Source organism: Syngnathus acus, chromosome 22, assembly GCF_901709675.1.
Source record: "Syngnathus acus chromosome 22, fSynAcu1.2, whole genome shotgun sequence".
NCBI classification, from domain to species: domain Eukaryota; kingdom Metazoa; phylum Chordata; class Actinopteri; order Syngnathiformes; family Syngnathidae; genus Syngnathus; species Syngnathus acus.
The window spans coordinates 5,828,028-5,855,637 of record NC_051106.1 but is presented as its reverse complement, the minus strand read 5'-3'; the positions used below and the strand labels follow the sequence as shown (position 1 = coordinate 5,855,637).

The window sequence follows — 27,610 nt, the reverse complement described above, 5'->3', positions numbered from 1 at the left end:
TATTAATGAATATATTCATTTTGGCATATTGAAATGGCACAGACAAATGTATATGGAACTACAGCACAGAAAGAAATTCTGTTGATTGTTATCTTTTCACAGTAAAACACTATTGTGGCATCTTAATGGGTTCCCTTGCATTTATTTTCTGCTTCTGGGGGTGGGTCCAGATGAGTAATTATATACAATTACACACAACAAATACACACTAATGAGCTCAGTACTTTTGGGAACAATCTGCTTAGATGCAAGTGTGAAAGACAGTTCCTGTACATTGCATAGAGTTCACACTCAATCTGAAATTAAATGTATAAAAAGTGTTAGACAACGTGGATTTCGACACGCGCATATGGACAATCAGGCCTTCTGAATCACAAGACAGCAAAGGCCAGATTGCTTCTTTATTTTTTTTAATTTTTAAATTAAGATTAAAATTTATCCTGTGTGTCAGACTGATGATTCCTCACCGATCTGCATGGAAATCACATCATAAATATTAAACCTCTTTAATATTTACAATACCAAATCCTGTTGTGTTGTCCCCTGTCGGGTACTCCGTGATTGTGACGTCCAAATTTGCTATTGTGTTATTGCTTGCTGGTTGTGTTGAGTTTTTTTTCGTCTCCCTCGAGCTGGACATGCCTTCAATAGTACGTTTAAAGCATACAAAAAGTACAACCCTTATACAACCCATACTGCAAAAATACAAACATTTATAGGTGTAGATTATTATTGACTACAATCTACAAGAATATTCATAAACACTCAGCATGTGTGTGATAAAGCGCACACGAATGGAGCAGCTCGTTGTGTCACAGCTAAACACCTCCCCCTGCTGAGTAAAGGTGGCTACTACAACTCTTTTGTCGTAATATCCAATGGCAGTGATTGACTACAAATAACAAGGCGATAGTTAGCGTAAGTAAAAAAATATATACAAATGTTAGTCCAGTGTATAGAAGCGAGTATAAAAATAGCTAATATTTCACAGCTGTCAGCATCCATATTGTTTTGAGTCAATATGCTAAAGCTAAACAACTTAACTACATGCTACACTGATTCAACATAAATGAGTACAAACATCTTTCATTCAAGTGGAACTTCAGCATTTTTTTTCAAATATTTAGAATTTCTTGCTAGATAGGCATTTAAAAAAAAAAAAAGATTGACTTGATAAGAGTTGAGAGATGGTCATATTTGGCCCAAATTTTGCCCATCCCTGATTTAAACTCTAAAAACCAGCAAGTTAAGTCGTTGCCATGACAACATTGCCAAAATATTTGTCTGAATGGTCACGCTTAGCCTCCTTTCAAAACCATCTCTGTATAAAAAAAAATACACATTATTGCAAACGTTATGAAGTAAAATGTTTTTCACATGATTCCTTCTGAACAAATCCTGAAAACTCTTCCATGAAACCTGAATTTGTCTGTTTTTGTGGATAAAAAAAAATCCAACAAATGAAAATGCATCTTGTATTCTCATACTGCCCACTGATTGCTCCACCGTCCAAATCACTGGTCATAGAAGCAAGTCCCAAAGCTTCCAGGAGATAAAAAAAAAAAAAGTTGAGATTATTTCAGCATTTTGGAGACAATAAGAAGCACACAATGAGGTCAACTCGAATATAACGTTGCTCTGGTCATATTATGTTACTTTTGCTCTATTCTCTTTTCTCTTTGTCTGTCCCCTCTCCAATGTCCAGTCATTGTCCTTCATCAAACATCCTTCATTTAAACAATAGTCTATCAAAGTCCTCCGTTGCACAGCAAAATTGTTCTGGCATAAAAAAAAAAAAAAAAGGCATACAGATCCATCCACACTGCATACCAAGCAGCCAAAGAAATGAGTCCAGTTCTGAATCACAGTGCAGAGGAGTATGTAAGGGTCTCATTCCAGCATTGTAATCATCAGAACCATTACACAAGCTCAAATCATTCACTACCTGGCGGGCACAGAGGATTTAAAAAAAAAAAAAAAAAACTCCACTTTTTTTTCTAGCGCATTAGATTTTTCAGATATTTTCTTTTTTTTTTTTATTCAAGTTATATCTATTAAATCTTGTCCAACACAAATTTGATCATGATTGTAATTTATAGCAATGACATTTCCAACCAAAATTCCATCTGTTGCTGAATCTAGCTCCTAATTAAAATACATTACAAAATATTATTGTAAGTAATAGAAAACCTGATGTGCGAGAAATAAAATCAGCGCAGAGAATTCATCTACAAAAATCTACTATTTTTTTTTTTACATCAGGAAAACCTGCTGCATGTTGACTCTCAGAAGGGTGTGACACTCAAGTCCTCGGACAGAGAGAAGCCGGAGTCTCGGTCTCGTGTGGGCTTCTCAGCTTTGGTGTGTCTCCTCACGTCCTCGTGCCCGTAGCTGGCGTGGCGTTTGAGCAGCAGCTTGGGCATGCAGGAAGAGGATGACGTGTAGAGGCCCAGAGCCAACCCCAGGCCTGTTCCTGAGGACATGCTGGGGGCGGAGTTGGTGTTTTTGATAGCTTCTGGGGCTTTGGTGTGGACGACCAAGGGCAAGCTCTCTGCCTCGTAGTTTTGCTCGTCGTAGGCGTAATTGACGTTTCCGCAGGGGAAACTCTGCAGCTTGGCCAGGTCAATGCCCGCCTTTGAGGGAGCGCTGCTGGTTTGGCTCTTATTGTGGGGCACATTCGGCGCGGCTTGAGGCTGGCAGGAAGGGCAGAGGGCGGCAGATTTGAGATGAGAGCAGTTGGAGGTCTCACAGAGCGCCCGGTTGCACTCTAAGGATGATTGAGGAGGACTTGAGAGTGGCACGGACTGAGTGTGAGCCAAGGTCTTCTTTCCCTTGAAGCTTTCCAAGACCCAAGAGCCGTAAGTCGGGTTCCACAAATTCTTGGTTTTGTTCTTCAGCCGTTGGCTCCCCACACACGCGCTGTTCGTGGAGCAAGGTTGGCGCGAGGGAAGCTCGGGGTGCAGCCAGAGGCCCGCCGTGCGCACGACGGCCGCCGGAGCCGCCTCGGCTTTATGGAGATCCGGGAGCACCTCGTGACAGGGTGTCGCCTTGTGCTGGGGTACACAAGGTTTGGCGGGCGGCGGCGGAAGAACCGAGGGCGCCAAGCTCAAGGGGGACGTGGGGGCTAAAGAGACGGGGAGAGGAGCGAAGCTGGTGGGCGTGTGGTCGGAGGGGCGGATCACCGCGGCGCCGTCGTCATCGGTGGTTGGCCGATATTCCACTGGGAGAGGCGTGTTGATCACATCCGGATCCTGACGTAATAACAATCAAATTAATAATTTTCCACAAACTGATTGAAATGACCAGGTGTACCTAATGAAGTGACATGAATTGTACCTGAGTGCAGTAGTTGATTCTCTCAAGTATTGTGGAGAAGTTGGGCCGATGGTCAGGACAATGCTGCCAGCACTGGGTCATGATCCGATAACTAAACACATAAACAACTATGAATTTAATCCGTGGTTTCAAAGTTTGCCATTTAGCCTGTTTGCTGTGTTCTAAGCACTCACACTGGACCCGGGCAGCCCTCCGGGGGGTCCATCCGACCTCCACTGGTGACAAACTCCAGCACCTCCTGGTTGGTTTTACAAGGGTATGGCATGTAGCCCAGAGAGAGGATCTCCCACAGCAGTACTCCAAACGACCTGTAGGGGGAGACACTACGATTGAGTCCACAAGTTCTCAACTTTATTTATTGAGCACCTCAAAAAGCCAGATATGAGGTAACTCAATTTGTATCTCAAATCATCTTCTTTGGTTCTGGTGTACCCACCGTGGCCACAAGGGGGCAATATAGAGTTATTCATATAGCGAATTGTTTTGGTTGTTTCAAATATATGATGTGTAATTTATCTTGATTTAATATTTAAATTCACCCAAGGAAGCCTACCCATAACTACTTGGATATACAAATAAATGAGAGAATACCTGGTATTTGCATTTGGTGATGTTTTTATGAACCATATACAAACTATTATGTGTAGAGTATGTAAGTGATTCCTTCATGATTGAAAATGATTTTATTTATTCATTCCAGACCACAGGTGTAAAACTAATTTTCGTCACGGGCGAAATCTTGGTAATGGTTTCCCTTGAGGGCCAATCGGTTGTATTAAGCATAAAAAAAAGAAAAACCATCTGTCTCCTCTAAGTACGTTTCCCTGCTAAAAGTCTAAGCAGCTGTTGGGGATTCAAGCTCAGCATGGATTGAATGTTAAATACTTTCTTATGGCAATCAAGGCTGAGTCTTGTTTATAAAAAAAAACAAAAAAACATGCAGCTTGTCCATTTGCTCCTTTGTTCAGACAATAATAAACCTACTGTTCAATTCATACACTTTTGTGTCCAAACTAAGCATTGTGTGCGACAGCTCTTGTGTTAAATTTGAGTGGATTGTGCAAATGTTGGCCATCTACATTTTACGCAGGTAACTTATTGTTATTTGTAGATGTTTCTTTTTAAAAAAACAAAACAAAAACAACGCATACACACACCCTGACAGTTGTGTCCATATGGTTGTGGTTCAATTTTCCCCCCTCAGGCAACACCTTCCGAAGGAGCCTCTTGTAGATGTGATTTATTGGAAGACGTCAGACATTCGCTTTCATGATGACGAAGATTTTATTTTATGGAGCAACATCTGGTTTGTATTCATTACAACATGTTCCCATAGGATTGCACCCATTTTGCCTTTTTTATAGCTATATAAAATGAATGTGTGTTTTTGATAAACGTGTGCAGACTGCATCGATGAACAAGACATCGGCCTCCATTTACAAACGATGACAACCACTGTTTTTCCCTTGTATTCGATCTTATTTGTTTGTGCAGGTGTACCTAATGTTGTGTCCGGTGAGTGAATATTCCAGGGTGTGTGTGTGTGTTCACCATGTATCAGTCTTGCAAGTGAAGATTCCTTCCATGAAAGCCTCAGGCGGCATCCACTTGACCGGCAGCATGGCACGACCACCTTTCCTGTAGTAGCTGGCTCTGGTCATTGCAAAAACAAGAAATAATCAAGAAAAAGTTGATATACTGCAGTATGTCAGAGTGACTTTTCTCAATCCAGATCATGTAGCTCACCATGTTTACGACGTGACTTGTTCATTTTCCATTTTTTTTAGGACTTTTAGGTTGCTATGTTTACACTTGTAAACTTAGTTTCCATAATACATGGAAGTGAATGTACTGTGAAACAAAATGTTGCATAATGATTTTTATCTGTTTCCTGTTTCATCATTTTTATTATTAGAACTTATTAACATGATTGGTGTTTTCACAAAAAGACAATTAATTACAAACATACGGTCTAATTCTAGGAAACTTCAGAAAAAACATTATTTCGAAGTGTGAATCGAATTTTACAACTTTATAAATATGGTATTGCATTAGCACGTTAGCATACAAACCTGTAAATGTCTCTGGCCATGCCAAAGTCTCCAATCTTGGCCACCCTTTCAGGTCCAGGGCATGTAAGAAGGCAATTTCTAGCAGCAATATCTCTGCAAGAATAAATTAATGACAACATATAAGTTGTTATCGATAATTGCTAACAAACAGCAAATCACTACCTGTGTATGAAGTGATTCTCCTCCAAGTAGCGGCAACCTCGTGCGATGTCCCTGGCCATCTGCAACAACTCGTGCATGCTGAGTGAAGGAGCTTGGCCCTGAAAGTGACACGGCGCACGTAAAAAACAACAACGCAACGGGCTTAACGTGAAGTGTGCGTGAGAAGACATACACGTTGAGGTCTGTTCTGCCTCAAGAAGCTCTTCATATCTCCTCCGGTCATCAGTTCCAGCAGGATGAAACGTGGCAGGTTGTTGAGACTAACGCCCATGCAGTGGACGATGTTCTCGTGGTTGAACTTGCTGCGGGAAAACAGTCACGCACATTCTGGATTACATCATCATGAGGGTCGCAGATGAGCTGGAGTTTAGGCGCTAAACTGCGAATATGAAGTTGTAATATTACCAATCACCACTAGGTGGCAGACATGTGTTAGTTCCACTCTTATACAGCCCTCCACGAAGAAATAATATCCTCCATAAGCCAAAACCAGTTTCACCACAACAAATTTTCAGCCATTACTTTACCGACCAATTGTAATGTTGCTTTTAAACCACCCAAGAAAAGCAGCTTTATTCCAAAAATGAATCCACCCTTCCTTTTGTCTCACCTTTCACGAAAAACAATGAATAAACCTGTTCACGCTCAGTTTGCCAATAACTACAAAAGCCACTATTAGATGAAAAGAGCAACTTGAATTTCTGATGGAATCATCATTTATAAGCTAGTCTGGTTTTCGGCTGGATCTCTTATCTGCAGAGCGGAGGATTTCGGCGCTTAGTGGCAAGAAGGAAAATCTTTGGAAAGGTTGAGAGGTGAGAGGAAGGTTTTTCTCACAAAGGGGCCATTTTGATAACGATGTCATACACTCGCCAAACTTTTTTTGCTTGTCACTTTGCCAACTCTACTCCTGACGTTTAAATATTGAATATTCAAACTTTCCCAACAGACACAAATCACAGACTTTAAAAAAAAAAAAAAAAAAAAAAACCCTATCAGCTGATTAATGAAAATGAGCTCTATCCGCCAAAGCGTCTTTTGGAGGATAGACTGTGCACGTACCCGGAGTGAATGTAGAACACGTGCATGTATATAATTCAAGCTCCCGTGAGGCAGAGCAGTGACAGGAAGAGTATTAGGACCCGATCTTTATGTCATTCGATGGATGGCGGCAAAGCCGAGTGCAGCGGAGGACGCGGGAGTCATTATCCAGAAGATGTAGCGCGGAAGATAATAAGTCAAGCTCACATTAGAAAAGCTGCCACTATGCACAGAGAATGCTTGTGAACATGAAACAGCGCCTAAAGAAAGAGTTTGTTCGTTTTGATCAGCGTAGCTAGCCGGAATGAGTACGAAGATGTGTACGAAGAATAAAAAGATGACGTTTAGCCCAGCAATGATTGATGAGGCCAAGTAAGAAAAGAAGCCGAAATGCTGCCGGAAGCAAAATCTAAATAGGACAAAATAGTTTGTTGTTATTTGGATTGAGCGAAGCGCCGTATATTCACCGCAACGGAACATTTCCGTGCACTTTGTATGATTACGCCAATGCAGGATGTGTACCTCATAATCAAGGCCTCCATTAGGAAATCCATCTCATCCTGTTCTGAGCAGATTTCCGGAAGAGTCTGGCGAAAAGAAAGAAGCATCTTCAGGTGGGTGGAATGAAATGAAAAGCATCGCTTCACCGTGACCTTTGCATGGGAAGGAACCCCCTCTCCCCCTCCCCTGCTGAGTGGATTATGTGTAACAAACATCACTCCCGCTGATGAGCTGTCATCCAGTGCTTAGGTGCACATCGCGAATGGCAACTGACCTTTATGGCCACCTGCATGGGGCCGTTATCGGCGTTCATCCCGAGGACCTGACCCTCGTACACCTCACCGAAGGCGCCGTGGCCCAGAGCTCTGCAAGCATATCACAAATCCAGATAAACGTAAAGACGACGACTCATAAATCACCAATATAACAATTTGGTAAGGCTTACCTGAGCAGCGTGATGTTTTTACGCGGTACTTCCTTCAGCTCACTGAGCGCCGAGGCCTTCCCGGCAAAGCAGTAATTGGGGTTGTAGTCTGTCATGATGGTGGAAGAACGGATTTTACTCAGCTTGTACTCGGGGCTGTGCAGGCAGCCCCTAACTGCTTGCAGATCGTTTTTCCAGCGATGCCACACTGGGGACGATAACAAAGCAGAACAATATTTAAAATCTATTTACACACTAGTTCCCTTTTATGGAATTTGGAAAAGGAAGCAGCGAGTGAAATCATTGCCGCTTTTCATATTATACGGAAAGGGATGCCAGCGTCCCTCCATTGCTACAAATCCTCGACGACACCAGGGAGCAGGGACTCACCCGCCGCGGCCCCGATGCAGGTTGGTAGTCTGCCAGGGAGGGGGGCGTTGCGTGCAGGTAAGAGGTGCCGTCGAGCCAGCGCCCGGTGCAGATGCGAGGGTCTCGAGGGAAGGGGATGAGGAAGGGAGGGGAGAGATGGAGGGAGGAGGGAGGAGGGAGGAGGAGGATGGTAAGGAGGCGGTTGGGGATGACAATGGGATGGGGGGGGGTTGGGGTACAGACTACCTCCCTGCATGGGGGAGAGCTCAGGTGAAGAGACACCATTATCCTTTGGAGCTTTTGTGTTTAAAATTCTATTACACAATTGGACGATAAATGCCATCTTTTTTCGTGTCGCTTTATTCAGTGTCACACAATTACACGCGATGCATTTAGTTGTGAGGAAGTGTAGAATGTGGAAATATGAGTCATCAGTTATCGTTCTAGATTACTAGATAAATATTACACAATCTGCCAGATATGTGAAGTTCACACCCTCCCATTTTTGTTCAATTTTCATATTACACAAATATAATGATAATGGCCACAATGGTGGATACGGCTGATCCAATATAAAAGCTGTATCAAAAATAAAAGGATATACAATAATAATTGGAGTGTACAACTGCACTAAAGTGTTTCTAATATTTTGGGTTTCCTCATTTAGTCACATTCTCTAAAAAAGGGATAAAAAACCCAAATCTCTGCATAGTCTACCATAAAGTTGAATAGCTGAAAAAGTAGTAGGGAAACCTCCAAAGTCAAATACCATAAAAAATGGACGATGACAATTTTCAGCCAAGGAAGTCAAACAATCTTGGAGCGCAATCTATCATCGCATGTGCAATCTTGCAAATCTTCACTTCAGCTACAAGTGTTTTTTTTTTTTTTATGGCATCACACCAAAGTGTACACTTGAAAATGTGATGGAAATGGCAAATATTGTAAAATACGTTAGGAAAGTGCCCGTCATCATAAAAACAATTCACCAATATTATTACACTTTTTCAAACTCGAGACAAACTTAAATTCCACATTATTTCTTGAAATTATTTTTATGCTCTCTAATCCTTCATATAGATTATCCTGGGCCCAAAGAACAATGTCTACTAGAAAAAAATACTTTGCCGCCATCTACAAACCATTTTTCTTGCTATCCGAGGTAAGCATGAATGAATTGATTGATTCATAGCTACAATGTTTCATGCACGACTTTTCCTTACACCCATCAATCAAAGAAAAGCTCATTTATTATTACCGGGTGCACTTCAAACAATGAGTGGAATCTCTTCACTGTTTAGTACATGCTGTACATAGAGGTCGGTGTTGGATATCCGCTACAAAAACGGTGCGTAAAATAATCTGGCGGAAAGCATATAAATTAACTGCATGGCAGCGTGGTACAGTAATGATCATAATAATAATAATAATAATAATGCCTCATTAGATGTATTAGCAGTGTTATCGGATCTATTGATTCTGACCTCTCGCTCCTCAAAATAAAATAAAAAAAATATATATATATTTTATTTATTTTTTTATTTTAGGAATTTTAATGATAGTAAGAATGATCAGTAAAGTGTCTTTGAGCAAGCGGGACTCTAATGAGTCACAAGTGTTTTTTTGTAAATGATTCTGATGAATGCCCAGGAGGCGCATGTAATCCAGAAATTGTCACTTGGTGCATAGTAAAAACTTGTTTTTCCCTCTTCTTTTGTGAATCCCAATTTATCACAATGCTCCAGTTTGTGGATGAAGAGCTTTTGTATTTCCTCCACAGGGTAACGCAATGCCCTTTCTTTGTAATGCCATTTTTTTTTGCTCCCACGGATGTGCCTCACAGCCGATGAAAAGTGGCGGGCACCACGTCGGCGCAAAACCGCACGAGTCTCTTACTGAGGATGACCCCGGCGCAGATTAAGGCCACGCCGCTGACGACGGCCGAGGTGACCACTGCCAGGATCAGCGATGTCGATGTCTGAGCTGGAGGAGGCTGGACTGCAGGCGCTACGAGAAGAAGAAGCCAGCTTGTGTGTTTCTTGGCCGTAAAAAATCATAACACAGCAATACTTGAAAATATTTTCTCACCAACTGTGTCGACGCACGTGACGTTATCGCTGGCCAAGACCTCGTCGTCATGGCACAGGCAGAGGATGAGGTGTGTCTCTTCATTGCGTTTGCAGCTCTGAGACTGACAGTGGCTGCAATTCAGCTGCACTTTGATTTCACACTCGCCGTGACTCTCCATGGCTGAAACAAACAATATAAACTATCATGCGCTCTTAAAAAGTGATTATGAGCTACATGTGTTCCGCCACAATAATTTATTTGATCCTGATAAGCATTAGCATGTTTGTGAAATGTGTGGATTTGGCTTCTTCAAAGTCTGCTTTATTGTCAATTTCTTCATAAACACTATCAATCTGAATTCCACACAACATATTGAAATTTAGGAATTGATTCCGCCTTTAAACTATTGATAATGTTTGATGTTGGTGACATTGCGGACTGCTTAATAGTTTTGTTTTCCTTCAAATCATTCTCCTAATGCCTTTCATGTGCTCTCTTTAATTTGAAAATGAAGCATTGACGCAAGTTCAAGTATCAGCATGAGGTTGAGAATTAGCTGTGTGCCACCCACCACATAATCAGAGTCAGATGGCAAGCAGACAAAAACAAAGCTCGGGTCCAAAAAATAAAAAAAGAGCAAACATGAGGGTGTCAGACACAAATGTCAAAATCCATCCATTTAAAAAAAATGGCTGTCATCATTGCTTCAACCATCCATTATTTCATCTCAAGCTCATTTTTGGATATCAAGCTCCACTCTAACATATTAAACTCACCCGCCAGAGGCTGCAGGTAAATCTCTCCATCCGGATGAATGAAGGAGATGCCATTGCCACCATCGGCTTTCATGTCATCCGTCAATGCGGCGTCACCTCCTGTCACAGAATGGACGCACATCAATAACGCCTTCAACACAATTGAGGCCAGCTGGGAATTCACCTCTGTATCCGCCTCCCCCTCCTCCAGCCGTGCAGGCGCCACCTCCCCCTCCGAACCCCCCGTAGGTGGACCAACCCAGTTTGGACTGGGATAAAAGACACGCTGCACCCCCGTCAGCACCTTCTGACAGGGACTTGCCCGCCACCAGATGAGTGGTCGGAGAGTCTTTCCAACCTCCACCTCCACCTAACAAGACATCACACATAAAATATTAGAATCTTCTTATGATTTCCACAAATTGTCTCTTCATTTGCTTTCGTAATTGATTTGTTGAATCGTAAACACATTTTTATCACCTAATATTTCGCCGGGAAAATATCCGACTGGGGAACCATATCAATTCATGGACAAAAATTGCCCAATAAGACTACTACAGCAGCACGGCTTTCTTGTGTTCAAACGAGAAGATTTAGAAAGTTAAACTGGCGCCAGAGGCATTCATTGAGATAGAGCCCTTCGACTTGAATATTCAGCCAACAAACTAAGCGCTGTGCGTGGGGAAAATTGGTTTCCTGCTATGTTGCAGAAAAGTCCAAGAAACATTCTTGTTAAATTAAAAGAATCACATGGTCAAGGTGGATAACATCGGGTACATAGATTCAAACGTAACTAACGTAGGAATGCGTGCACAATGCAATGTGCAAAAATATCCAAACCACACATATCTTTTGTTTTTGCCAAACTTGCTGTGAGAAATCAAAGCTGACCACATACAATTTTAATCAAAATTTTACAGTGATGAATCATTTAGTGTCACTTTACACAATGACTTTGATTTACGATGTGTTAAATGAGTGTGAACACAATAGACGGGCTAATCAATAGCAACTGTGCAGTGTTGGTGTTAAGCCATGCTAAATGACGGATATTTATATGTGAAGAATTGACTAACACATGCAGATAGATAATATAATAATTCTCGCAGGTGTATAGTTTTGATCCTCTGCAAAGAACAATGAATATTACTGCAGCTTACTCAGGAGCCGAAACTGTCTTGAATTGTCATGAATCACATGTTTCGAGGAAATGGAAAGACGTGGCACTGTTCAAGTCTAGTATGAAACTCAAAACTGAAGATATGATTTTGAGGCCGTTTGCCGGACACATTTTCCACTTGGATTGGAAACGAATCCAAAAAAAAAAGCCAATACTAACAGAATGTGAATTACTACGTGGTTACTTGTCAAAATAATGACACTACAAATTTTTATGATTTTAGATAATCATCGTGCTGTGAGGAATGAATGTTTATTCAATTTCAAATTCAAAAGAAATGATTATCATCTTTTCATGCTTATTTGCCATGACCCCTGAGGTTTACGCAAGATATTCAAAACAGGACAAAACGTTTTTTTTTTTCCAATACCTGTGTCAAAAATATTGACTTTAATACTTGTTAGTTTTAGCCACAAATTGATTCTGCTCAACGGGTTGCCATTTGGCCTGTACACCATACGTCCTTCTCCTTTGACAAACAGATTGTTGGCTGACCTCTGCGCTACTGAGCGCCATTCCTTTCTTATTTGTCATGCATTTATGTGTCGGAATGCATGAGAAAATTGGGGATGTGTGGTGGAATTCACCGCGGATGTCTTGGATAATGTATAACGTGTTTAACATTTGCATTCAAGGCTGATTTGATGTTCAAGCAGAGGGCAAAATATTAACATTGGAAACATTACTTGGCACCCATCTGAGGTATCGATCCAATTTACACTTAATGGTGTGTAAATGTTTGCTGTCCTTAGGTGAAATGTCAATAAAAGCACAAACTTAGGGTCAGCCGTGCATAAAAAGCAGCCTCATTAAAATAGCTGATTTAATTTTCATCGATCGTACGACTAAGGAGGAAGTAATTCAAGTTGACATTCAGAACCTGCTCGGAATGGATGAGAAGATTTAGTTGGGTGACAGTACCTGCAGCGCCGGTTTGGCCATTGGTGCCGGGCACCGTGGTGCTGTTCTCAAACTGCTCCAGCGATATCTGATCCAGACTGGACTTCGGATCTTCCATGTAAGCATTTCCTCCACCACCGGCCGCAATCAGCAAGGGAATCAGTTCATCGCCCTCCATCTGATAAGATAGCAACACACAAATGATTTGAAAATTTTCAGCTATATTCACAATTTTTGAGAAATCTGAAAATCAACCAATTCAGATTTTTACAAAAATACTGGTGGAGCGAGGATTTTTTTTTCCTTGGTGAATTTCTTTCCCCCAATTTTCCAGGGAGTGATACCGATTTTGAAGGGTTATGGTCAGGATCACTAAAATAATTTTTACCGCAATAAATGCGTTTTTAAAATTGTTAGTGAGTTTTATTAAAAAGCCCATTAATTTGCTAGAATTATAACAATCAATATGGTGATTCTAAAAAGAAAAGACATAATAATAACTTGAGAAAGCAATTCAGTACAAATCGTGCATGAACGCTGAAAAGCCGCCAGTGAACTGAAATGTTTTGGAATCCATTGAAACGTTGTTTTGGAAAATGGAGAATTGAGAGGAAACTTGTCATTATTTAATTTGGAGAGAAGTTCGCGGAATTTTGTGAATAATTGGAAATCGGAATGGTTTGAATTGGTTGATACGTGTGGAAGGAAACATATTTCATAACAAAAAACAAGGTGGGAAAATAACTTCCCACATCAATTGAAATGTCCTCAATGTTGACATTTCTTCTTGTCATCATGGGAATGTTTATGCAAATCAACAGCAAATCTGGCTTGCATCACCTTAAAGATGAAGGTAGCTCCGCCCCCTCCGCCTCCCCCTCCAGACCACTCAGTGTCATCCTCCCCCCTTGTGTCGATCACAGATGACTCCCCCAGGCAGATCTTATGTGTTTGGGAATTTCTCTGGATCAAAAGCGCAGAACACAATCAAGACATTCATTTGAATCCAACTTTTTCTCTCAAACATCATCATTCAGCTGTCCACCACACTCACCCCGGGGCACGCGTCCTCTCCCTGATGACCCACTAAGATGTAAAGTAATTCGTCTTTCTCCAGCGGGAACACAGCCGATATGAAGATGCCATGGTTGGGCTTGTTGTGGTTTTTGGCCCCTTTTCCTCCTGCGGCGCCGTAAGCTGAGATCCTGAATGATGATCCATGACTTTAATTTGTTCTGTGACCACACTAAATAATCAAAACACTTGTATGGCAAATCACTTTTAATTTGAAATGAAGTGTAATGTGCGGGCTCCTACTGTTATGTGTGCTTTGGCCACCAGGGGCAGTATAATAAGACCAATATAACATTAAAACTTGGCTATGTCGTAATAAACATAAAGACAGTCTCAACTCTGAGTGACACCCAGTAATATTAATTCATGGGTGTTGTTGTGGTTGTGTAAACACGCTTTAGTCCGACCAATCAGAAGTTCTTAGAATTTCCGGGCACAGGATGTACTCTACCGCCTTTATTAGTACTATTCGTTTTGGTGACCTGACATTTGAGATGCACATGGTGCGGTGTGAAAAGCTCATCAGAGCTTTCAGAATGGCTTGCATGGGAATCACTGTGATAAGCCCAAAAAGCACTCACCGGTATCTGTTGGTGGCAGGGACCCTCCACATTTGCACCCCCTTAAAGGGTCCTTCCTTCCCCACAGTCACGCTGACATTTTTATGCCTGTAGGTACTGTCACACTGGGCCTGGGTCGGCCCATAGGGACCGCTGGCACCGCACGAGTTGAAAAACCAAGTCATCAGAGAGACTTCTAGAAAGACGTTTAGGGAGGACGGAGAAAGAAAGTTCTGTGATTTTGAAATACTGCAGGAGGCACTTGGAATATGACTGCTAATGCAGAATGGATTAACGGTTCCTTTGGAGGCTTCATGCATCAAGAGACACGGCAGCTAACACCCATTACACGCTAATAAGATTTGTCATTCATAATGGATTAGAAGTACGACGTTTGGAAAATCACCTAAAAATGAAAGCTCTGCGAGGGGACTAAAGAAATCCCTCAGGTCGGCCACAGGCAGGATAGAGTTGAGATCTGTGATGAGACAGGAAGTTAAAAGGTGAAGAATGACAGATTCCGTTTTTATCTCGCAAAAGAAAATGATAATTGAATGACTCTGCTATTGCAGCTGCGGGCGGTCAAAATATTTGAAACGGCTCTCCGTGTGATCCAGTGCAGCTCGACAACAAACTGAATGGAAACTCACCCATGCTTTGGTCGAGTAATTAAAAGGGTTCATGATAAAAAAAATGTGAGGTTTTTGTTTTTTCTCACCTGTGCCAAAGCAGGTTGCACTGAGGGCAATTTCATCCAGGGCGACATCAGCATGGGAGCCTTGGAGCCAAACAGCTGTGACCTTAACACGGAATCTGGCCCAAAACACATTCCATTTAGGGTTAGATAATTGCTCTACAGAGTGCTTTATCTTGTTTAGTGGTATATAAATCTGGCTGTCATCAGGAGAGCGATGGAAGGAAATACAATGCTTTTGCAAGATGGAAACCTGTGGCCATAAAGAAAAAACCAAGGGCCCTTAAATTGAACCCTGGGGAACTCCATGAGACAGCAGTACAGAGGTTTACACATATAGTCTGCCCAGTTGGATCGAAACCAATCCAAAGCGCTCTCACCAATGCCCGCAAGATGCCGTGACCGAGCCACAAAGATATTATGGTGCAGTCAAGTCCAGCAGGACAAAACACATGTTGTCCTCAGATTCATCTGCCGAGAAATTTTTATTCAAATCTTTTGATAGAGTTCACTCTGTGCTATGGCCTCCAGGACATCATGCGCATCCATCCGTTATGCACAACTTAGGATTTGTGAGCAGACCAAAAATTCGATATTTCCAGCATTTTTTTTCCATCTACACTGACTTAAATGCACAATATGACCAATAAAGTTCCTTGTGTATGAATATACTGTACCCATGATGAATGTCTGTCAGCTGCAGGACAACATCCTCCCAGTCATCGTTCCCCTGACCATGTCCCTCCCAGATCAGTGGCGCTGTGGAGGTCCCATTCTCCTCTATAGCCACCGACAAGGAGCCATTGAAGGAGCCAAACAGGTACAAAGAAAAACGCATCTGCACAAACAAATGTCATTTCAAAAAAAGACATTTATGGTGACTGACGAGCAGTGCAGTCTGAATAACGTACCTGGCAAGTTCTGTTGGAGACAGGTGGAGGGAAAAAATGGCTCTGGACAGATGCCTCGTGCAGGTTATGTTTTCTCCCTGATCTCCGAAACAAGAAGTGTCCTGGGGGTAGAAAATAAACAACTTAGCTACAAGGGTCACTCAGACACACAATCTCTTCACCCATGGATAAGGTGGGGGAGACTAGTTTATCCACCCATCGATTTTCTATACTGCTTATTCTAAGGAGGCTTTCAGAGGGATTGGAGCCAAGCCTGTCTTCTGCTGAATGGCAGAACGCAGCCTGGACTGACTGCCAGTCAATCACACAGTGATTGTGAATGGCACATTGACCATGAACCAAGTTAGCTACATGAAGCGCTACATTGCTAAAGGCTGCAACGGATACATTCAAGCGCAACTGTCCATGTATCTTACTCATATGATCCATTCCACTCTAATGATGTTCATGATAGACTTTTTGAAAGTAGTACAGTGGAATCGTCCTAACAACAAAAAATATCAAACACGCTCCATAGTCAGAAACCTGCTCGTAAATCACCCATGCTGAGCCAACGGTCTCCAATGACTCTGCTCAGCAGTTGTGGCAGGCTTTGAGCCTTCTGTCTCTACCCTCACTTCCCCTGAGTACGCGTGTAGTGTGTAATTGCAGCTTTGGACACGGGCATGTTGGAGCAGGCCAGCGGTTGCATGCTATCTAACAAATTAGCATTTGGCAATTCTTAAGCTGGTCTTGACTCTACTGAACCGGCAAGACTCATCATCAAATTCTTTGCATCAAGCCATTTTTGAGTGTGTGGTGTACTCTATACTTATCCTGCCCTGTTTTGCATTTTGCCCTAAGCCTACCTCCTGGTTCAGATCTTCTTTTCTGCATCGCTCAAACCCATTTGCAAACATCACCGACCTGGTTTCATTTTGCTTACCAGGTGTAGTGCTCAGGGTGAGGCCCCGCATGTCTTTTTCCTGCAGCAACTCTCCTCCGGCCACCCTGCTCCAAGCCGATTGCTGCTTGGACACGGACCAACCACAAGCATCCTGCTCAAATGAGCAGTACGATCCAAATGGCATCGAACCTGTACAAGACAGCAGATTGTCATTAGAGCTCATTGAAACACCAGACCGCAGCTGCTACCAAGACCCCCTTCTTCTTTCCTCGGAATCCTAATTTCCCAGTGGAAGGCAATGCGCGTGTTGTAAATTTAGAGTTAAGACACATGCGACGCTGAGGGCATGCTGTTATTGATAAGTCTAATGTGACTGTCGTCATCTGTTTTTATGACTCTGTTCCTGCTTCACCACAATGGAATTAAAACAATCAAGTTGTGACTGTATGTGATGACATTGGACTGCAGCTCAAGGGGTCCCCATGGTTTGTAGGCTTTCACTGACTAGTTCCGAGGATGACAAATTGTGGTTAGTTACCCGCTCAGTTCTGTGTATAAATAGCGTGATTCCTAATTGTCTTATTTCCGTGTAATGTTGAAAGTGAACACTTCAACCACATCTTAAATGTTTTCTTTCATTCCCACTAAGTATACAGCCTTATAAAAATCCAATAGCAGCCACTCGAATCTATTTTTACTCATTCGTTACATTGTTATCTTGAGGGGTAAACAGTCCAATTCAATTGAATCCTAATTGTTTTTCATTTGAATGGGTTAATTACAGAGCTCGGGATTTTGGCTCTTGCGTGAAATGTAAAAGACGGCACAAAGCTCGAGCGGCATAAACGACCGGTTTCACTCTAAAATATTTAGCCTTGATTTTCCAAACATAGACTAACACCTGAAATAATTTTAGGTGGACCTAGTCAGGGCCTGGTCAGCATTAGAAACCTTTCTAAATAACTATAATCTAATAACCTGTTTTTTGTAATTATACATAAAACAGGTTATTAGATTATAGTATAGCAATTTTTTTTAAGTGAGCAATATTTGAAAAATAACATCATTAACAGGTCATAAAGATGCATTAGTGCTAAATAAAACCTTACCGCAGATGAGGCCCTCATCCTCTCCTAAAGGGCAGTCCGTATGGAAATCGCACACATAATTTTGCTCGATGCAATATTCAGATTGTTCGCAGTAGTAATGATCGCCGCAGTCCACATCCGGCGGGATGACCTCATCCTCTTCGTCTTAACCACGACACAAAACAGAAAATCGTGCACACGAGTTAGAATGCAAAAAAATTCTGTTGTGTTGTCTGATTTGTCTCTTATGAACTCACCTGATTGACAGTCAATGAAGTGCAGTGAATCGAGCGCCACGATGGAGCCTCCCTGCAAACATCCAGTGTAGCTCAGAATCACCTGAAAGGGCTCGTCCACTGAGCCTATCCCAGTCTCCACCGCCTCCCACTCCGTTCTGCAAAATGTAGTGAAGGTAGCTCTTTTGTTATTTTATTTTATTTTATTTTATTTTTAAACTGTGCTAATATTGATATACGCTAATAACATGAAACACTGAAGCAACTACTGATACATTTTTTGACAATAATTCACTCGAGCTGCCGAGGTTGTTTTTGTGTCCATCGTTGAATCCATTTTTGCACACACCAATTCCGCCATAGTACAAACTTATCGCATATGCCCATCCATCCTTCTTCTGTCCAAAGAGATTATATAAATTCATTTCCAGAATCCACATCAGAAGAAAGGAATGCTTTTATCTGCGCTACAGAGGGCTGCACCATGGCATTAAATCAATAGCAAATACCTGTTCTTATTTCCCAAACAACACTCTTGGCTTTTTCCCCATGCGGCATTCTATTCCACACAGCCTCTGGGAACATCGCTCCTCATAAACTTGAGGACCACAAAAGGAAAAGGCATTACTCTCTCTGGTCTTGTTTGGTCTGAAAGACTGCATGGCCTTCTACTGCATTAGATCCAAACTTGTATTCTCTAGGTGCACGTCAAATCGCAACACACTGATTCATTCACGCACTAATTAAATGGGCAAGTTGGAGATAATGAACTTCACTGACCAGCCACAACATAATAAGCACTTACAAAATCTACCGTTACTGTCATTGGAAATATTCTATTCTATTCTATTCTATTTATTTATGTATTTATGTATTTATGTATTAATTTAATTTAATTTATTTCTATAAAAATATATAGATACCTGGGGTCCTCTCTCCTCTCACGTTTGAACACGGCGGTGTCACCGAACAAAGTGGAGTCAAGTGACTTGATCAGGACCGTTAGATTCCCTGCCGATGGTGTCGTCTCATAGTGGGCCAGACGTAGAACACATTGGCGCTCACTTTTGGCATGACTGGGCTGGTTAAATAATACTCGCATCTCTTTGAGGCCTCGGCACCAGAGGAGGGGCTCAGGAGAAGAAAGTGACCTTAAAGAAAAAAGCAGTCGTTTCATAATGTCAGTGCAAGGGTTTGAGAGAAAGAGCAGACTTTGATATCAAAGACACAGAGCTTTGATAAACCGCCAACTCTTCCCCTTATGAATATTTCATATCGCATATCGTTAAGTTTGAGATTCTCACCATCAGAGCTCCCCTCCGAGTGGTCCGCCTCAGGCGTCAGACCTTCTCGCTCGGTTTGTCGTGCAGATACTATGGACCAGTCACTTTGCTGGCTGTGTTTTGATGAAGTCCAGAGACACGTTGACTCAAAGTCACAGGAAGAAACTGCAAGATAAGAATCACGTTCTGTACGATTCAAATATGTGGGAGCGTAATTCAACACCAGAACAAAACTGATAATTAAATGACAGTGATTAGTGGCAATGGTCCACTTCAAGCCAAAATCCACAGAAAGCCTGCCGTCTTTCATTACACGCAAATCCTGCATCATTTTAACAAGCCTGTACAGCTTCACCGCATGTCACAATAATTGCCTCGACATGTAATTTGCCAGAAAATCTGGGAGAAAGTCTTTGCAGGAAACATACGGAAAGTTACAAATCACCACCTAAGCAATCACAACGGCCCTTGGGTCATGCTTTTAAAATTCCTTTCGATAAAATCAGAAAATCTAAAAGACAGACCATCACTCTGTTCATGTTGATTGATTGTGTGTGTGTGTCCCCATCAGAGCCGTACAGCACATTGAAAAACAAGCTAGTCATGTGATGACTGGAGAGGAAACTGCCACTTCAGCTAATTTGCCAAACGGATTCCCTGAGGGGATAATCCGAGCGTAAGGTCCATTATTAGTGTTATCTTTCTTTTAAAAAATTGGTCGTCATGATTTAATTACAGTCGTAGCTTTGCTCACAAAGGATAGAAAAAGAGTCAGGTTTCTTCATCTTTATGAAACTGCTTTATTGCCTTCTGCTACAAAAGTCTCTTTGAATGGGATACTGTATTTAGCCGTTTTCATTAAAAAGTAGATTCACTGATTATTCACTGACACAATAGAAAGTGTCGCCATCAAGTACCGTCTAATTGACATTAAAAAAAAACTACGAGATTCTAATACAGTCTTCTTAAATGAAGACTGGGTAGAATTTTTCTAACATAAAAGTCAGCTAACCGCATTAACATGATGCTAACAGTTAGCCTAGCTTCTTTTATTACCGTATTTTCCGGACTATAAGGCGCACCTTCAATGAATGGCCCATTTTAAAACTTTGCCCTTATATAAGGCGCACCGGACTATAAGGCGCACCATTAATGCATCATGTCAGATTTTTAATCCAAATCAAATCATTCTCCATTTATCTTTTTATTTCACCTTCAGACGCAACAAATTACTTTATAATCACAAAATAATGATCCATAGTCTTTTCGATTCATGATTCATAGTCTTCAGCGGGCCACTTATGACTGATTTCATGACACAATGCTTCGGGCCAGTTTAAATTTAGGAATTTGGTCCATATATAAGGCGCACCGGACTATAAGGCGCACTGTCGGCTTTTGCGAAAATTTTAGGTTTTTAGGTGTGCCTTATAGTCCGGAAAATACGGTATATCTTGTACTGGAGAACAGTCAAAGTAATTGGACCCTTACATTGATTGACATCTTGTGTGTCAGCATGACGAGGAAGCATCAGATATGACATGTCGTCTGGAAAAGTGTCCAGAAGTGCGTGGCAGTGACTGCACACTAAGAAGAAAGAGAGGGAAAACAAAGAAGTCAGTACTCGTAATCCAAACTGGACATAAAAAAACAATAAACATACATGAACACATAGCACGCGATTAAAATTCTCTTCAATGTGCTGATGACACTTTTTGGACACTGCTACGAGTTGATCAGAAGCATGAGGCAACACGGAGGCAATTTTGACTGTTTCATATTCAGTTTGTAGCTTGGTAGAGCTATAAGCTCAAATGATTGTTAAGAATTGTGTTGTTGCTTGAGGGGTGGTGAGTTGATGGAGGACTTGACGCTGCATGTGATACAGTGAACATTTAAAGAGCGTGACCAGCAAACAATGAAGACGACGATGGTATTGCTGTAATTCATTGCAACATAAGCCGTGTTACTGTGCAAAGGCGCCCCTGGGGTAAGGGCTAAAAGGCCAAGCGTGACTAATGAAATTATTTAATAAAAGCAGCCAGAACGCTAACAAGGGGGTTAAGCTATTAAATACTTGGGAAAGAAAATAGCTACGACGCCTGCTGAATGCAGAAAGCACAATTGTTTAAAAAGTAAAGAGAGAGGCTAGCATTCATTAAATATAAATACATGTCATAAAACACGAATGGGGTATTATTAACATTAAATGGTGTTTGGAATCCCCCTAAAATCTCAAACTTCTTTCACTACCACCCGCGGATCTACTTTTTCAGTTCACTGAATGTGGAATTGGACAAATTGAAGAAAGTAATCAGACTGCTTACGAAACAGAACTACAATTTTACCCTTCCTTCTGTCATTCAACTTGCTGTTTTAGGATGAAGGCTGCGGAAAGGTGGTTAGCCCAAAACTACCCGGCGGGAGTAAACGTGGTTGCATGCTTCTCATTCGATTTCATTCAAGGGTTTGGTTCAGAGTGAAAATATGCTGTTGCTCCAGACCACCAGTAAATTGCACATTTCTATTGTAGACCGCAGAGGATCAAGTTCTGAGAAGTGTTTTATCCGCGAGACATCTAAGATTTATCACAAAATCTTGAAGATAACAATCAGTGTGACGCATAACAATAAACAACAACACACGATGACCAAGAGGGCTGTTACGAAACCAAAATACTTGTCCTTAACATAACACCCTCAACGTAGCAAAACTAAAAAGACACAGCATCGTCAATCTCATTATACCGAAGCGAAACCAAACGCTGTCACTTTCTCTCCACCTGCTTAACATATCCCCCGATCCGAAACAATCCTGACAGGTCAAATCCCATAGCCGCTAAACTGAGCCATGCTAAATTGAAACTTCATCTGACAACTTTGCTGCAAACTGCAAGTAGGTTGCCGGCACAAATGGACTGCTTACAGGTTAATTGACAAAGTAAGGTGGAAAAAAAATAGACTAACTGTGCATTTCCTAGATACTAAAGATACTCGAGCCATGCTAACGGCTAATCTTATGACTGCGGTAGAGCAAACAAATATACAGTAACGCAAGAGCATTCGTCTTCATTTTTATTGCCTTCTCAGTGATGGAGCTTCGCTAACTCAATGATGCTGCTAAATGACATTCTCTGACTTCATCAGTCACATAAGTTAGAATGGCCCTGGGATACTGAACGCCATGCTCTGTCCTCTTATAGTAAATCAAGTCGGTGACGTAGCAAATGTTGGCACTCCCGCAGACAGAAACGTCTTCTCAAGAGGACGGAATAGCTCGGGGGCCATTTGCTGGCTAAGTTTATAGGTTGCAGTTGGGGGTTCCGTGTGTATCTTGAGGGCATTGTTCAGTCTAAAACAGCAGCTGATAACATCGCTTTATAAAAGTTCAGCTGCCAAGTCTATTTTGGAAGAGTTGAGAGAGAAATCACTAAATCAGTCACTTCCAAATTTGGCTGGCTCTTCTTAAAAGAGGAAACCGGCCAGTGGTATTTGTATAAATGAACATCTTCGGGCTTTCTTCCAATGGAAAGTTCCAACAAAGCAAAAACCGAGCCCACAAATGATTGGACATCTCCTCTGAAGATAAAACAGCTTCCCTGCGACAAGGTTTGAATTAAACAAAGAATTTTGATTCAAGAGGGAACTAATGAGCCTTACATTTTTTTTATGTATTGATTAAAGTCCAAAAATCTTCAAAATTCGGCACACTGTAGAGAAATGTTGTTAATGACCCTGCTAAATTTTAATGAGTAAAATATAACTAATTAGGCTGTAGACCACAAATCATCATCAAATCAAGCTCTTGTCTCTGCTCTCAAATGCTGTGAGTGTTTCGCTTCAAGAGTTGCTGCTCCTGTTCTACCGGGGATTCCTGCAATCCAAGACAACACAATATATGAAACACTAAGTATGTGTCGATTGTTTGGGCCTTAGGAGACTTCAGTGCAAAGAGAATCATGAGAGTTCACAGCCATGTCATCAAAACAAATTTCAAGTTGGTTCAGCTCAAGTTAGGCAGTTTTTGATGAATCGTCGGCTGCAAGTATGAACATTCTTGTCTGCTTTACCGCTCCACCTTTTAAAACACATCTCGCAAATATTCACGTGCAGTCAATCAGGCTTCCGCAAACTAATGAAGTCCCATGACTCCATTTCTGACTTGCGTGTTTGCGATGTCATGTCTACGACAATTAACTATGATAAGAAATGGCAGCACAAGATAAACTAATACAGGAAACATTTAATCCAAGGTGACTCAAGTACTGCAAGCTAGCATCTTGATGAAAGTGAAAGCTCAGAAGGATGGTGACATGGCCTCTTTACATTAACGTGATGGCTTTTGCATTTTGAATAATATGAACTGCATCAAATCAGAATTGGACACTTGGATTAAGTCTGGCTCCAAAGTTAGATCAGAACATCATCATGACCAACCGATGTCCACGGCATGTCTATTTCCAATTCAAGCAACAAAATGAAAAGTCTCCACCTCGACGATTTTCGCCGTAACGTTATGCAGCGATGAACTGACGGGAACTCAAATCTTGTGATACATCATGCGACCGTAGAGGCCTTGACATTGGCTACTCTGTTATCATCTTGTGTGCTTGGAAACAGTCTGTTTTCATTAAGGAGTTGCTAAGACAACTCCAAAGAAATGGAAATTACTTAATTTGAAACATTTTAGATTTATTCCATGACCCTTGTTGCTCTAATGGCTGAAATGATGTCACAACATGGATCGGCAGCCTTGATTGAAATCCACACCAAGTCAACGTTCAACTACTTTGTTGCTAATAACCAGAAGAAAGAAAAGGTCCTTCAAGTGCACGACTCACACGGGGAGCGCCGGCTCGCTCACGTGTCCGTGAAGGAGGCGGCCAAGTGATGCCTGGGAAAGCGCCACTTTCATCTGCAACATCAAGTTGGCTCTCATCCAGCCACTTCGCTTGTGCACTTATGCTGCTTCTGCTTGCTGCTATCGGAGTCCCACAGCCATACAGCGTGAGAGCGAGCCAGACATACGCTAACTGGGCGAGGCAGCTCGTTCATGACGCATGTTGCAGCGAAAGTAGTGACGCATGCTCTCCTTGGAAATTAACACATTTGGTTATCACATTACAAATGAGCAATAAAAACTACCTTGAGTATGAGTGAAAGCAACCAAGAAATGGGTTAACAGGTTATTTCAACACACACACAAAAAAAAAAGATAAAGAATGACAACAATCTTCAACAACAACTGCTTCATCCAAATAATCAACTCAACTTTGGATAAAACACTGATTATTATTTTTCTTACTGAGGACAGAAATGTGGAAAGCATTTGAATTACTTTTCGAGGTTTCTTTAATGAAACACAGGGCTGGATAACTGCTCGTCATGCCAACAGCTGATTTTTTTTAAACAAGCTTGTGGTCTTCCTATTGTATTGACCAACACAGGATATGGGCATATTAAAGCAATCCTTGCACAGTAGGACGGCATAGTGGTTAGGAGTTGAAGTTTGAGGTTCAAATCTCAACTTTCCTGCAGAGTTTGTGTTTTCCCTTGAACCTCAGAAAATTTGAGACAGATGCCCGTAGCGTTACCAATTTTGTTAAACATTCGCTGAAAATTTGGCTGATTGTGTGGAATTTGATGTTGATTCATTGTGTTTTGAGTTGGAGTCATTGCCTGAACTTGGCTGCAGTCTAAAGAAGCCCAAATTTATGTCTATGGTTAGCTGAGCAACATCCGTGTGATGGACAGCGTTCTGCGTATGCAGCTCAAAATAAATATTTTGGGTGAACTCGAAATTACACGGCAAAAAAATTTACAACATTTCAACCAAATATTTTCCTGTTGTGAAAATTGGCTTTCCTACATTTCATAAGAAGTTTACAGAACAAACGGTTGTTGCCTACAACTCAAAAGATAAAAGTAAAACCTAATGTTGTCGTAAATCACTTTGTCCAGAATGAATGATTGTTTTAGTTCCAAAAGAATTAAGTTGTGGGTTTTTTTACTGCGTGGTAACGAGAGTTCAGAATAATCGTATTCTCTCATTGAAAAATAATATTAAATATTTAAAAGTATATTATAAAAAAATAATGATGGCCAAACACAATCTGTTTTGAAGGGGACAGTTCTATTTACTTTTATAGTTCCATTGAGACAAAAACGGAATAGTTTATGAGTGAATGGTGTTGCGTCTACAGTGAGTGGCTAGCTCATAGCATCAAAACTCAACTTCTTTGGCAAGCAAATATGTTGAGACAAGTTACACTGCCCTCTTGTGGTTTCTAGCAAGTATTGCACTCCTTTTTGCCTAAGCTAGCCTTGGTTATAAAATGCAAGTACGCTAAATTATTTAGATTGTTATGTTCAGGATGGGCATAACGATCAACAAATATATACTGTTAGAACATTTTTTATTTGCTTATTTTTAATTTTGATACACCTGCTGCTGCTTTCAAGCGCAATATAAAAGGAAAGGAATTATGAGGCAACTCTAAGCTTTACTCCAAGATGAACAAAACAGACATTGCTCATGTGGTTTTATGGTTAATAGAGAACAGATGGCACACTTGGACGTCTTGTGGCTTGTCCAAATATTAGTATGTTTTATATTTCTCAAGAGGAGGAAAAAAAAAACTGATTTGTGACCATTGTGATTGCCTAATGCTGGGGTGCCTGAATTTAACATTTATTGTATGTTAATGTTGTGTGGAAATGTTTGATGATTGTATTTAACATTGAACGCAGCAGCGGGAGGGATGCCTTTGAAAATTCCACTGAAAGTTACCGTAAAACCTCGTCCATTAAAGGAACTAATTCATTTTGACCATGTTCTAACATGTTGAATGATGCAATTTGATCAGACCACCAAAGAGAAAGCCAAAAGCAGCGATGAATCACCACTTCGATACAAACAGGCACAAACAAAAACACAGTGAAATTATATTCGACAACTGTTGTGTATTTACATAGTCAGGAAAAACCTGCATAATATATGTAAAGCTAAACTATAAGTTGCACGCAAGATGGCATGGAAGGGAGAGTTTTGGCACATATCAATACAGGGGCACTGATTGCCTAAAGCAATTATAGAAACAGTCTTCTCTCCCCATTTGGCAGGATGCACTTACTGAGAGGGGCTTCTGCATACGCTGCAGGGGGACATAAATAGGTGTGCGGTTGGGGGTCCTTGTGAATTACAGTTGCCTATAAGCAGTTTCCAGTATCACAACAGAGGGTGAAGCTCAGAAACAAGTGGCCTGGATAAAGAACTGGCAAAGAAAAATCGAGCTCCGCAGCCATTCAAAATCGAGCGACCTTTGTGCAATGCACTTCAAAAACCACTTTAAATCAACAATGCTAATTAGAAAGCGTGCGTGGAACAACACCCCACTCGGATGTGGATAGCAGTGAGAATACTGTACATAACGATAGAATTTTTTTTATGGATTTAATGCAGAGCAAATATTGTACTGTATATATAAAGCATTAGTAAGCTAAAATAACAGATTTTTCCCTTTTCAGTCAACAATTCTCAACTTTTTTCCACAAGTTTCGCCACTTACATATCAATTCATGTCAATTAAAGTCTTCACAAGTTCGCCCCGTGGTTAATCTAGGTCAGTGCTATTTTTTATTAAATGTGAACATGAATAGATGGATGTTTAAAAGTACACATCAGAATAAGAGTTTTCATATTAAAATTGCCAAAATAGTACGAAATAACATCAAGAGAAAAGTTTCAGATTTAAGAGACAATCGACTGATTAAACTTGCCACTTACTTAATAGAATGGCGACGTGAAGAAAAGCACTTTGCGTTCTAAAATCGTCCATGGCTCCCTTGTTTTGTAGTCAATCCACCCCCCCAAAAAAGAATAAGAGTCCGCACTGTTTCGGGCGCCTTTAGCTCTTCATGTAGCCGCAGAGGAGACGCACGCAAGCAGCCCCAAGAGACGCGGCGGGCTGGTGCGGCTGTTGGTTGGTTGGTTGGTTGACTCGCTTCTTGGCCCGAGTTGCGCACTGGTCGATGTGTAGTGATGTTTTTACTGAGGTTTTTTTAGTGAT

At 41.3% G+C, this 27,610-nt stretch overlaps 1 protein-coding gene across 1 annotated transcript; it reads right to left on the bottom strand.

The window, feature by feature from the left end:
• Nucleotides 1-27,610, bottom strand: ltk (leukocyte receptor tyrosine kinase). Its single transcript, XM_037242449.1, is given in 30 exon segments — nt 1-3,251; nt 3,337-3,427; nt 3,510-3,644; nt 4,888-4,989; nt 5,409-5,501; nt 5,571-5,668; nt 5,743-5,872; nt 7,134-7,198; nt 7,387-7,477; nt 7,558-7,744; nt 9,802-9,912; nt 9,994-10,155; nt 10,752-10,850; nt 10,915-11,100; nt 12,832-12,988; nt 13,651-13,773; nt 13,865-14,015; nt 14,466-14,640; nt 14,851-14,922; nt 15,163-15,257; nt 15,816-15,976; nt 16,050-16,150; nt 16,975-17,124; nt 18,045-18,188; nt 18,281-18,417; nt 19,183-19,327; nt 19,330-19,410; nt 19,564-19,707; nt 21,034-21,129; nt 27,328-27,610. Coding segments are annotated over 30 exon segments (4,500 nt in total). The 5' UTR covers nt 27,380-27,610; the 3' UTR covers nt 1-2,285.